Below are 12,854 nucleotides of genomic sequence, written 5' to 3' on the forward strand. Positions count from 1 at the left end.
AACCAAGAATATTAAACATTTGGAAACTGTAAATCTTCTAAAATGTGGTAGGCACTGCCAGAACTAAATATTGTAAATTACCCCACCATTTGTCTTCTCTAATACCAACAATATTTGATAAGATGAAAAATACCAGGAAGACCCAACTAATTATTCCAAGTCACCATGTTAGGTTTTAACGTAATGACACAAGTCAAAGTTTTGTCCAAGATGTTCCACATGAACCTTCCAGTTGAATTCCAGAAATGTTAACAAAAGTATCTTCCTCTTTTGCCTGTGAATGTTTGAATTTTGCTGTATCATTGGCTTATATCCACTACAGATACTGGTTCTAGGCCAGCCCTAGGGTCTTCAAGCATTGAAGGCTTGAAATAACTTTTCCAGCTCATTAGACATTCTTTTTTCTCTGCCACGCCCTGATTCAAAACATGCAGATGTCCTTGGAGAACCCTTGGGATTGGGTCTGCTGCTGCCCTGGGGAGTAGCCAAATTGCTGCTGGGACCTCGTGGGGGACCTGGAGTAGGAGCCGGGGTAGCTGCCAGATGATGGCGACTCGAACTGGCCTCCCGGGAAGCTGCCCCCTTGTCACGGAGAGTGGCTGCTCTCTAGGACTTAGACCTGGGTCCATACGACGACATGGACTGCAGATTCCCATACCCGTCCCAAGGGGAGTGTGGCAGTGGTCTGCCTCACCCTGGGGTACCCCGGAAGCTGCTCCCACGACCCAAACCTCCTACACCCTACACCTGGGCAGGGGTAAGGAGTCAGGATCGAAAAATTCTGTCAGTGTATGTCAGGAAACGAAGACCTCACAGTCGCGTTCTACCCCCGGAACTGTCTCCCACCCTTTTTTTTTTTTTTTTTGACAGGACAGTAACGAAAAATGACAAGCATGAGGCAAAGGGGAAGTTGAGAAGCCTCAGACACACTTTGGGTAGTGCAGAAGCATGGAGAGGCTCTTGTCAGGAAAAGGGTTAATGGTCCTTAAAGAGGCCAGGCAGGAACGGACAGTAGCAGCTGTTCTCTCTCCTGCATTTCCCCAGCCCACTCTGCAGCGTGGGGCTTCCCGCCTCCTGTCACCATTACGTGCCCTCTGGCCCTGCTCTTGCTGTTTGTGAAAAGCCTGGGCACCAACCATGCAGATGGCTGCCGAACACAGACACAGCCTTGGCTTGGGGCCCCAAGGGAGGGCAATCGCAGAAAGGGAAGGGACTGGGGTTGGAGTTGGGGTGCAGGACAGTGTGCTCTCTGCCTTCTAAGCAAAGGTTATCACCAACTAAACTTAGGCACAGGCTTTTCAACTAGAAAAGGGGGCTGGTTTCAGGTTACGCTGGGCCAGCAGAGGCCCCAGATCCCCATACCCCTGCACCTGCTGAAGGGCCATTTCACACACACCCCCTTCTAAGCCCTAGTTCCTTTCAAGTGCTCAGAACCAGCGCTCCCTCCATCTTCAGCTCCCAAACCTGGCACAGCTAGGGCTTCTGACCCCTGGGAGGGAAATGGATCCCTTCCTCTGCCTCTCTGTGAGAAGGGGCTGGGGGCCTGTTCCCACCTTGTGCCCAAGACCTCCCAATCTCTTCCCTCTTCTGGACTCCTCACCCTGCCCCCAACATGGCCTGGTCTCAGGCCGTGAATGGGAGTCCCTGGCTCCCGGGCGGGCCAGCACGTCCCAGGATGGGGAGGGACTTCCGCCCTCACGTCCTGTTCTCCGCCCTGGGCTGGAGGTGAAAGGGACATTGTCTCCCAGCCTGGGTGGTACAGCTGTCACGTTTCCCAGGAGCAACTTTGTAGCAGGCCCCCAGCAGTGATCCCATCCTCCCTCTGGGGCCCTAGCCAGGCCTGCGGGGACAGCCCCTGGTGCACATAGGGCCCAGTTTGTCTACCCCAATTATCAGGTCTGCAGGCTGCCCGAGCGCAGGACAGCGTGACCTTCAGCGCAGAAACCTCCCCCTCAACCTCCTACCCATCCAGGCCCCACTGCCCAGTGCCCGGCCCAGGCCCCCAGCCCAGAGAGGCCCGCAGCCAGGGGACAGGGAGGAGGAAGCGGGGCTGAGAAGGGCCCCACAGGAGGCCCCTCCCCGTCCTTTCCTTCTGCTGTTCCTGTCACTACCGAAGAGCCTCGAGAATTTCCTCAGCCTTCCTGCCCCATAGCCTTGAAAGAAACGGGATGGAGTGGCAACGTGCAGCCCCCATCCGACCTAAGCTCAGGTTCCAATTCCCCATCCCACCAGCTCCCAGGGGTCCCTTTTCATCCGTGCCGTAGCATGAACGCTCCTGGCTCCTGGATGACCTCACCAGGGACCCTGTCCTCGAATCCACCGTCTCCAACATGCCCAAAGGCACGTCCTCTGCCCCTTCACCGATCACCTCCTCCCCAGGGCCGCTCTGTCCCCTCCCCTTCCCAGTCCCTAGTCCACACGCACGGGGCGTGCACGTTCAAAGAACCAGGAGGGTCCAAAAAAAGAGAGGCCCGGCTACTCGCGGTTTTACGGGCGCACGTAGCTCAGGCCTCCGCGCCCTTGGGCTGGGACTCCACAGGCTGGCGGGAGGCTGGTCGCGTCACCCACGCCCCCGCCGCGCCCCGTTTCTATAAATTGCGAGCGCAGCCTCCCCCAGCGCTCTCTGCTCCTCCCGTTCTACAGACAGCCGCGTCCTCCTGCGCAGTGCCAGGTAAAAAAGCAGGCAGGTGCCGCTAAGGACACGGGGACGTTATGCAGAGCCGGGGACGCGGCCGCCGTGTAAGGTTGGCCTGGCAGGCTGGCGCCGCAGTGCCGGGGCGCAAGGGGACGTGCGGAGGCGCAGGGAAGGGATGGTGGCCGGGGGAGGGGAGGGAGGGAGAGGGCCGCACTCCCGCTACGTGCGCCCCGCACTCTGATGCTCACCCTCCTCTCCCGCAGCCGCGACCCTGAGACACGATGGTGAAGGTTGGAGTGAACGGGTAAGTTAGAAGTGGGGTGGCTACCCCCTAATTGCGGTCTTGCCATGCTGGGACCTTGGCTGGCACTGGAGGGACGTGGGGGGATGGTCATACCCTCACAAGGAGATCTCAAGGTCAGAGCTAAGGCTCAGGCTCCAGCCTCGGGGCCTTGTGTCCCCTACACCCAGTTTTTGCGCCTCCTGTAACTCCGCCCCTGCGGAGACTTGTCGCCCAGAGCCCTCCCCTCCACCCGCCGCAGATTAGCTGGAGAGTACCCAATTCTGGCTTTGGACCCATCCCCTTGGTCCCTTAGCTGGGGCTTCTTTCTTTCCTTTCGCGCTCTTCGGGGTCACGTGCTGGGGAGGAGCCCCCTCCTCCCAGCCTCCTTCGCCCCCACCTGGCCGCACAGACGGGGGATGCTGGAGGCACAGCTGTGCGCACACGCCGCAGGGAGGGCTCCTTTGCGTAACCCAGCCGCCATGTTGCAACTGGGAAGGAAATGAATGAACCGCCGTTAGGAAACCTCCCTTAGCTCTCCTGTCTTCCTCCTTCCCTTCCTATGACTAACCCTCCCCCTGCCTCAGTGTGTTGGAGTCACCTTTATCCCGTAAACGTGGTGAGGCGAGGCTTTACCGTGCTGCTTTCCAAAGAGCTGGACCTCGGAGCTTGGACCATATCACCCTAGACCATCCTTCCTCGCCACCCAGATTTCCCCTGAGGAGAATGCTTTTCCTTGCTGATTCTCTGATGAATCCCAAATGTGGCTTTATGGGGGTCCGCTCATGGTTTTTTTTCCTTTTTCTTCTTTTTTTCTTTTTTTTTTCTTTTCCTGGGAGGTGTGGTATGCGGGGGAAGCTGAGTCATGGTGGTTAGAAATTTTCCACCATAAAATGGCTCCTGTAGTAGCCGGCCCTCTCCACACAGACTCCGCTGCAAGCACCTTGCTTTTTCTCCTGTGCCTATAGCTGACCCAACCCTAAAGGCCAGGCTGTAAAGGTCACTGGGAGTATTAGGTGTCTGGAAGCCTTAGGAACTCTGCCCTTCTCCCCAGTCCATCTTCCAGAAATCAGATCCCATCTTTACCCTAATCTGGGGTTAAATATAGCACCTGACCTTTCTTGCAATTGGGGACCTGGCTTCTGCTCTCCCACCTCCTTCCCCATACACATCTGTTGCTCCATCTGATTTTTGGAAGAGAGCTAAGGACAGGTAGCTTACTTAGCAGTTAGAAGCCTGAGATTAAGGGGTTGAGAAATGGCTCATATCCCATTGACTTCCAACCTTTACTCTTGCCCTTTGAGCTTGGACATGCTGAGTATACATGCCTTTGCTCCTTAGAGGGTGTAGCCTGAAGCTGGGCCAGACAGGAGCAAGCATGCAGAGGGCACAGAGTAGGGGTGATGAATGCTATGTGCTAGGCATGTGACCAGGCTGTGGGTGGCAGTAGCAGTGCCCTGCCTTGTCACTATTGGAAAAATTATAGATGAGTAAGGAGTTGGACAAGTCTTTGAGCCTAATCACTTGGGCAGCGATAGGAGCCTGTGCCTTGGGGCCATGCTATAAAGTAGGGTAGCTGAAAGATTAAAATTAGACATTTTGGGACTTTCTGGTGGCAGAGAAGTTACATCTTCCCCCTGAAAGAAGATGAGTGGGCCACGAGCTGCTTTCACCCCCAAGAGAATCCTCAGCCCCTTCCTTCTACCTCCTCTCCCTCAGATTTGGCCGTATTGGGCGCCTGGTCACCAGGGCTGCTTTTAACTCTGGCAAAGTGGATATTGTCGCCATCAATGACCCCTTCATTGACCTCAACTACATGGTGAGTTGCCTATATGGCTGGTGTGAGCAGAGGCTGGCTGATGTGCAGCCCTTTGATGGCCTCCTTTGTCCCTCCAGGTCTACATGTTCCAGTATGATTCCACCCATGGCAAGTTCAAAGGCACAGTCAAGGCTGAGAATGGGAAGCTTGTCATCAATGGAAAGCCCATCACCATCTTCCAGGAGTAAGTGTGGAAGACGGAATAGGAAGAATTCTGCTTCAAGGGAGGTGCTAGGATGGGATGGCTGCCTTAGGTACATGGTACCTCACGTTCCTGAACTTTGTCTTGTCTTGTAGGCGAGATCCCACCAACATCAAATGGGGTGATGCTGGTGCTGAATATGTTGTGGAGTCCACTGGTGTCTTCACTACCTTGGAGAAGGCTGGGGTAAGTGGTAGGGGGCTACAGATGAAGGGAGTTGACCCTGGGATTTGGTATAGCAAGAAGACTGTGGGGAGCTGCCTTAGACCGGAAAGGTAGAGCCTGGGTCTATGACTCCTTTGCTTTGCAGGCTCACTTGAAGGGTGGAGCGAAGCGGGTCATCATTTCTGCTCCTTCTGCGGATGCCCCCATGTTTGTGATGGGTGTGAACCATGAGAAGTATGACAACTCCCTCAAGATTGTCAGGTGAGCATGGCAGAGAGGAGTGGCCGGATATACCACTGTGTGTTACAAGAGAGACTTACTTGCCCTTGACTTGCCTCTCTCTTTTCAGTAATGCCTCCTGCACCACCAACTGCTTGGCCCCCCTGGCCAAGGTCATCCATGACAACTTTGGCATTGTGGAAGGACTCATGGTAAGAATGATGGGGAAAGTGACCAGAACACATTCGTTTCTCACCCAGAATTGGCTCCTTCTCCTTCCTAGAACACAGCCCTGGGCTGTGGGGGCCATGGAGTATTTGGGTTCCTTGGGGTTGGCTCAAGTCACTTTATCCCTTAATTTCTCCCAAAGGTGAGGAGGGAGGTTGAAGGGCAGGTGAGGAGCACTCTGTTTGGCCTTCACTCCCTTTTCCATGTTTCCAGACCACAGTCCACGCCATCACTGCCACCCAGAAGACCGTGGACGGCCCCTCTGGGAAGCTGTGGCGTGATGGCCGAGGGGCTGCCCAGAACATCATCCCTGCTTCTACTGGCGCTGCCAAGGCTGTGGGCAAGGTCATCCCTGAGCTGAATGGGTGAGGCTTTTTGCTGCTTTTCTACCCTGGGGAGCTGCAGAACCAGGAGCTGGTACTGAACCCACTTCTCTGTGTACAGGAAGCTTACTGGCATGGCCTTCCGTGTCCCTACCCCCAACGTGTCAGTTGTGGATCTGACCTGCCGCCTGGAGAAAGCCGTAAGTATGGGTTGGAACAGCTTTGGTGGGCTGGGGGCTTGTATCTGGTATAATGGTGGCAAGATAGGAACTTGAATAACCATGTCAATTTTACCTTGTTTAGGCCAAATACGATGACATCAAGAAAGTGGTGAAGCAGGCGTCGGAGGGTCCCCTCAAGGGCATCCTGGGCTATACTGAAGACCAGGTACTGATTGGACAGGGAGCTTGGTATCCACACGGCCCTCCTGGGCAAGACTGGATTCCCATACTTGGCCTTATCCTTTCCCCAGGTTGTTTCCTGTGACTTTAACAGTGATACCCACTCTTCCACCTTCGATGCTGGGGCTGGCATTGCCCTCAATGACCACTTTGTCAAGCTCATTTCCTGGTATGTGACTGGGGTTGGAGCAATATTTAAAAAACCGCTTGTGGGGCATGGCGCCCTCTGGTGGCTGGCTCAGAAAAATAGCCCTTAACTACTCATGTCTTTTCAGGTATGACAATGAATTTGGCTACAGCAACAGGGTGGTGGATCTTATGGTCCACATGGCCTCCAAGGAGTAAGAGCCCCCTGGACCACCAACCCCAGTGAGAGGAAGAGGCCCTCAGCTCCTGGGGAGTCCTTGCCCCAAATCGATCCCCCAGCATACTGAGTGAGAATCTGACCTCCAGTTTCCATCCCAGACCCCCTGAAGAAGGGGAGGGGCTTAGGGAGCCCTACCTTGTCGTACACCATCAATAAAGTTCACTGTACCCAGCCAACTCGTTGCTTTAACTTATTCCAGGGTCTAGGATGAAGGGGAGGGAAGCTGGGCCAATACCAAGGTGAAACAGCTCTTGTCAAGAGTAGCAAAGGTGTTTGCTTACCCCAACCATGCATAACCTTGACGGCAGATTTAGAGCTAGCGTAACTGAAAGCGTCCCTTACAAAGGTGTATGCCCAGGGGCCAGGCCTGTGAACAGCTGTGGTGGTTTCCCCTCCAAGGCCTCCAGCATGGCCACTTCAGAGGACAGGGCCTTTTTCTCACCATACTCCAGCCCCAGGTAGGGTCAGCTGTATAAGCACTTAGACCCTCACTCAACACATAGTAAGCACTATATAGTAAACCTGGGAAATGAGGGTCAGGCCCACCTGTGGTTTCAGTGTTGGGTAAGGCATATGCGCTCAGTGGGTAGGACAACCTTGGTGCTTACTCGGTGGGTTGAGACTTAAAGGTTCTGCCACTTGAGGCTCTGAAAGCAGGTTCCTTCTAATTTCCCCATTCCTCACTTTTTACCCGATGTTTATAAAATGGGAAAACTACTACATGCCTCATGGAGAGGATTGTGTAGCTACCAACACAGTGCTTGAAACAGTGACACAAGTGTTCAATAAATACTTGCCAGTTTCATTCTTAATAAAGATTCCATTCAAATATCAGCTCAGCACAGCCTCCTCCAGGCAGTTATGCTGAGGTCTCAATCTCATCTCCCCAATTTCTCCCAAGGTTTTACAAGTTTGGGACATCTTAGCCTGTTGGTCTCAGTGTATGACACAGATGAGGCACATCTTCAGTTGATATGTAATACGAACGCACCCACGTGCACACACAAGTAGCTTCACTTTTCTGTGTCACTCAGCAGTGACGGGATAAGCAAGTGCTCCTGTCTCCACGATGCTGCACTGAGTCAGACCCAGAAGCCTCCAAGACTAGGGGCACTGAGGCCCCTTCGATGCATGGCACTTCCACAAGGGAGGGATCACAGCCACATCACTGCTGTCCACAGGCAGGTGACTGGAGCACTCAGCGGAGGGAGGACAGCACCCTGGCCAGTCCCGTTTCCCTCCACCTACAACATGGAGGGAAAGCTCTCCCACTGCATCTGCTGTGTAAGCCACAGAACTAACCCATGTCATACCTGTGCCTGGGCCAGTTGGCACCAGTACAGAGTCACAGACATGAGCTGGCTGACTCTAGGTCACAGGAGTGGAAGGAGGATCTGACAATCACATTCGTTACTCAGTAGACAAGTTACGGGGCCACAATTGCGCTGGCAGCATTTATAAGATGGAGAGTAGCTGACACCCACGCATGGAGGCAAGAGAGCCCCAGCTGTGGTGGGAGTCGCCCAGGAAGGGCAGGCCAAGCTTCGCTTCAGATACCCTAGAACCCTGGAGAGGCCAAGGACCAAGGGAGGGCGCCCGAGGGAGGAAGAGGCCCTGTCCCCAGGGGTCAGACTTGGTACAGCAGGACAAATGAAGCTTCCCTTCTGAGGTGCATTCCCATAAGGGTGGGTCCCCACAGAAGCCCAAGGCAGGTCCCTATCTCATGGAGCTATCAGATGAGACATCGCGATCGGAGTCCTCAGTCTCGCTTGGCGGTGGTGGTGGCTCACTAAGTGGGACCGCAGTGAAAGCAGGAGACTTTCTAGAAAAAAACACAAGCTGTCACCTTGGGGCAGGCAGGAGAGCTGCTGAAGCTGGCATTCCTTTCTCCCTCGGCCTTATTCTCTGGCTAGCAGGCGAATGACATCTCAGGCAAGGGCAGGACCACGGGGTAAGGGTGGGTGCTGGGTGAAGGAACAGGGAGAGGAGGAAACCTTCCTTACCCCACCCGGATGGGAGTGATGGTCCCATCTTTATCTTGGGGACTTTGGGAGGCTCAGAGTTCAGAAATATCTGAAGTCTCTTAAGTATGATAGATGTTGCCTAAGGCCAAGTACAGTGACTCAATGGCATCAGCTGTGGGTCTATAGTATTTTGGTGGCTTTTTTTTCATTTACTTTTTTGCTGAGGTGTAACTTACATGATCAAATGCATGAATCATGGCCCTGACTTTAAATAAAAATTTGCCCCCACACCCCTTTGGTTCCTTGTCAGTTTTTAGCTGCCTCTAACCAGGAGAACCACCAGAGTTGGTAGCACTGGGAGGTTTCAGCTGCCCAGCCATTGACGGACATCTAACTGCCAAGGGAGAAAATGCTGTTGGGCTGGGCCACGCATACCAGGTAACCTCCAACAAGAGCCCCACAGCCAGAGTCACTGCGGAGTGTCTTCAGGATCTGCCCGCCAAGGAGCTCTGGTCCGCTACCCTCTCCCTGCATGCACCCTTGGAGGGAGGCACAGAGGAAGACAGGCAGCGCCCCACACTCGGGGGAGGCCCTTACCGGTCTCCAGACTGAGTGATGAGCCGGCGGCAGGTCTCCATCTGCACGTCCAAGCCCCGTTTCATGCTGCACATCTCCATGTACTCGTGCAGGTGCCGGTTCATGTCATTCTTGGCCGTGGCCAGTTCCAGCTGTGGCAGGGGCAGGGCAAGGCCATCAGGTCAGCAGTGCCCCTGCTCCCAACCCCTAGGTGGCAAACATGCCAAGACCACCACTGGGCAAGGGACCTAGGCAGCCATGGCTGAGGGCTCAGATTTAAAAATATATAAGATCAAGGCAGAAGGCACGCAACACACTATCATTCATTCTAGTTTTCCTGACAATCTTTGCCAACAGAGGAATGCAATGGTTATCTGCCTAGGCCTACAGTTTTTTTCAACAGACTGGTAACAGCAATGAAAAAAGGAATGTTCATGCGAGCAGGAGGGAGAGGATGGACTTCTCTGAAAGCACAGGGCGCTCTCTGCGGACAGCCTTGCTGCCTCCCTGGGGTTCCTGCATGGCCTGGCTCATCCCGCATCCCCCCCTGCATCCAGTGCATGTCCCTCACTAAATCGGGAGCTCCTGGAAGAGCTGGCCATGGGCCTTACTCATCTCCATGTATGTATGCTAAGCACTTGGATGGGAAACGAATTAACTTTGTGAAGTATCTACAAGACTCATGGCATAACGAAAGACACCCTGTTGAAAGGGGCTCAATTCTCTCACCATCTGTTTTCTCCTTATTCTTTTATTTTGTCATTTGTAACTCATTTCAGAGAATAAAAGAAAGACCGCATGCCACACTGAACAGTCCTACTGGGTATGAGATGTATCCCGATTTAAGAAATGTTACATGTGAAAAAATGTGGGGCTTGGAGTCAAGGAAATATGGCCTCCCTCCCAGAGCCCCATTCTGCACCTCAGGCTTTGAGGCAGAGCTGAGAGGCAGTGCAGAGGCGGTAAAAGATCTGGGCCACAGACAATCTGCTACCTCTCTTTGTTTTGGGTACAAAAGGTGGGGCCAGAAGAGGAGGCAGAATGAAATGGCTTGGAGGTGCTTGCTTGACTGCCTGAGAGCAAAGACAAAGGGTAGGAAACTAGCTGTGAATAATGTGAACTGGATTGAGGTAGCCACCCATAACTAATCTGAACTGGACAGACAGAGGATGGAAACTGGAAGAAGTAAGTGGGTCACAGGGCCAGACCAAAGAGATGGTCAGGACAGTGACATGTGGGACGAGAGGACGGCCTGGGTGGGTAAGCTCGAACAGCAGCCTTGGTTCCAGAGCTGGAATTCCGGCTGGGGTCCTACGGCAGCGAGCCAGAGCAGCAGGATGTGCTGACTGTTCAATCTAGAAAGAAAATCTGATGCCACCAGCCCTTGTTCAGACAAGCTGCCACTGTGCCCCAACTTCTCCACCTCACGAGAGTCCGAGTGGAGGGGGCTGAGTGAGAGGCAATAACTCGGTGAGACGAGAAGGAAGAAAATGAACCATATACATTGTATCAAAATACAAGGCTAGGACTGCCACCAGTCGTCTCTACATATATATATGTCCCCCTTAATTCACACATTTAAAGCAGGACCGAGGTAAGGAGATGAGTGCATATTAGGAGATATCCACAGTGACCCACAGAGAAACCCCAGACTCACTGGGCGAGCAGAGGGGCGGGGGGGCGGGGGTAAGGCTGGGAACACGTGGAGAGAGGAAGAGGCGGAGAACAAGAATTCCCTCCCACCCTCCACCCTGGGCCTCGGCTTGACCATTCAGTAATGGCACATGGTTCCTGCCTCTGTCTCACTGACCGCGATATCAACGATAAAGGGACCTGGGCACCCCAGATGAATCACCAGGTAAGGAGGAAGGAGGCAGCGAGATAGGTGTAAATGGGAAAGTGGAGATCAGTTCTCTCCCCATCTCTTCAGCTAGTATTATGAATCTGGTTGTGCCTTTAAAACTTAGCATTTGTCTACCTGGGCAAAAAACAAAAGCAGGCTTTGCTTAGAGTAGCATGACCATTTAGCATGGGAGAGCAGTAGGAGTATAAATATGCCACGTGGGCTTGAGGACAGGTGGCAGCAGTCCATCTGCCCCATCCCTGAGTCAGGGTGCTCAGAAGGATCCCCCACGTGGGCAGAAGGGCTCACAGCAATCACCTACAAACCTCCCCCCGAGTTCCCTCCATCCAGGGTGCCACAAATCCTTCCTAAAGCCCCGAAAGGTCTAGAGTTTAAATTGAAGCACCAGCTCCACTTACCATCTCTAGACTAAAGTTCCTCAAGACTAAAGAATAAGAATGGAAATTCTTCCATTTGTTCAAAGGCTGAGCTAAAGGAAGTAGCAAAGTTCAAGTCCACCTCTGAGGGCACTCCGCTATAGCACTGACGATGTAGTAGTAGTAGTAGTAGTAGTAGTAGTAGTAGTAATAAAAACAACTATCATATAGCATGCTTATTACGAGACCAACACTGCCCCAAGTTCTACAAGTGCATTATTTCGTTCGATCTTCAAACAACCCTGTAAGAAAGGTATTACTAAGATCTTCATTTTACAAGTAAGGACACAAGCTCACCGAGAATAAGCTCATTGAAACAACTATCATATGGCATGCTTATTATGAGACCAAGTTCTACAAGTGCATTATTTCGTTCAATCTTCAAACAACCCTGTGAGAAAGGTATTACTAAGATCTTCATTTTACAAATAAGGACACAAGCTCACCGAGAATAAGCTCATTGAAAGTTAGAGCAGCAGTTATTAAGTGACAGAGCTGAGAATTGAACTCTCACCTGTCTGCCTCCTTCCAGAGCCTGAGATCTTAAGAATCCACCAGAGGTACAACAGCTGGGCAATCACTCCCCCCCTCAAAGTAAAGGGGAGGCCTGGTGTCACCAGTAACTAAGCGTGTGACCCACTGGGAACCTGTGCTCCCTGGCTTCCACTCATACCCTTACCTCTATCTGGTCAATGGTTTCCTGATATTCTTTCTCTCGGGTTTTGAACAGAGACTCCGTATCCTTAATCACCTTCTCCAAGCTGTCTTCCTGCTGCTAGAGTAGAAAGGGAAGCGAGGGTTGGGGGAGCGGCATTGGGGAGGGATGGGATGGGGGCATTCCACAGGGCCAACGAGGGGGAGAGAGAGAGAGAGAGAAAGTCAGGTTAAAGGAAACCAGAGAAAGAAAAGAAAGAGGATAAAGGAGGGGGGAGAAGCAGGTAGAGGACGATGGCCACAGAGGGGAAAGAGAACGAGGCGGGAAGGGAGGCGGGGAGGGAGAGGAGGAGACCGGGCAGCAGCTGGAGAGACAGGGCTGAAGGGCCCTGAGGCCGGGAGGGGTGGTTACCTCTCCCGGGGCCTCTGCGGCTGCCATGGCATAGCCTGAGAAATCCTCCCAAAGCAGCAGGGTCTCCTCAGTCTCCTCCCACGTCAGGCTGTCACAGTCGTCCTCAAAATCATACTCCCTCCTAGAGACAGGGAGCCCATGTGTCAAGGAGGGCGGGCCCTTCCTCCTGGCAGAGGGGCCTGGCAGGGGGTACTCCGGCCTCGGAGGGGGGTGCTGCTGAGGAGGGCCTGTGGGACTCACAGCTGGTTGAGCATACGCTGCATCTCCTCGTTGATGCTGAGGGCTGCGCTCTCCTCCTCATCCCCATCGGGCTGGCGGGGGCCCCCCAG

At 53.4% G+C, this 12,854-nt stretch overlaps 2 protein-coding genes and 1 pseudogene across 2 annotated transcripts in view; 1 reads left to right on the forward strand and 2 right to left on the reverse strand.

Annotated features, from left to right (window-relative positions):
• Positions 1 to 147: 147 nt before the first annotated feature.
• Positions 148 to 2,332, reverse strand: LOC102892268 (annotated as a pseudogene).
• Positions 2,333 to 2,554: 222 nt separating this feature from the next.
• GAPDH (glyceraldehyde-3-phosphate dehydrogenase) lies at positions 2,555 to 6,815 on the forward strand. Its single transcript, XM_006914622.3, has 12 exons — positions 2,555 to 2,671; positions 2,899 to 2,939; positions 4,635 to 4,734; positions 4,812 to 4,918; positions 5,032 to 5,122; positions 5,247 to 5,362; positions 5,451 to 5,532; positions 5,762 to 5,913; positions 5,993 to 6,071; positions 6,175 to 6,258; positions 6,344 to 6,441; positions 6,548 to 6,815. The coding sequence occupies exons 2-12, from the start codon at positions 2,917 to 2,919 to the stop codon at positions 6,615 to 6,617; spliced, it is 1,002 nt and encodes a 333-aa protein (XP_006914684.1). The 5' UTR covers positions 2,555 to 2,671; positions 2,899 to 2,916; the 3' UTR covers positions 6,618 to 6,815.
• Positions 6,816 to 7,344: 529 nt separating this feature from the next.
• The window catches only part of IFFO1 (intermediate filament family orphan 1), a 12,686-nt gene continuing 7,176 nt past the window's right edge, over positions 7,345 to 12,854 (reverse strand). The window contains exons 5-9 of the mRNA XM_025048830.1: positions 12,766 to 12,836; positions 12,526 to 12,646; positions 12,139 to 12,231; positions 9,201 to 9,331; positions 7,345 to 8,461 (exon numbers count right to left, since the gene is read on the reverse strand). Coding sequence (XP_024904598.1) covers positions 8,356 to 8,461; positions 9,201 to 9,331; positions 12,139 to 12,231; positions 12,526 to 12,646; positions 12,766 to 12,836 — 522 coding nt within the window. The 3' untranslated portion in view covers positions 7,345 to 8,355. The remainder of the gene's footprint in view (positions 8,462 to 9,200; positions 9,332 to 12,138; positions 12,232 to 12,525; positions 12,647 to 12,765; positions 12,837 to 12,854) is intronic.

Source organism: Pteropus alecto, unplaced genomic scaffold (assembly GCF_000325575.1).
Source record: "Pteropus alecto unplaced genomic scaffold, ASM32557v1 scaffold94, whole genome shotgun sequence".
NCBI classification, from domain to species: domain Eukaryota; kingdom Metazoa; phylum Chordata; class Mammalia; order Chiroptera; family Pteropodidae; genus Pteropus; species Pteropus alecto.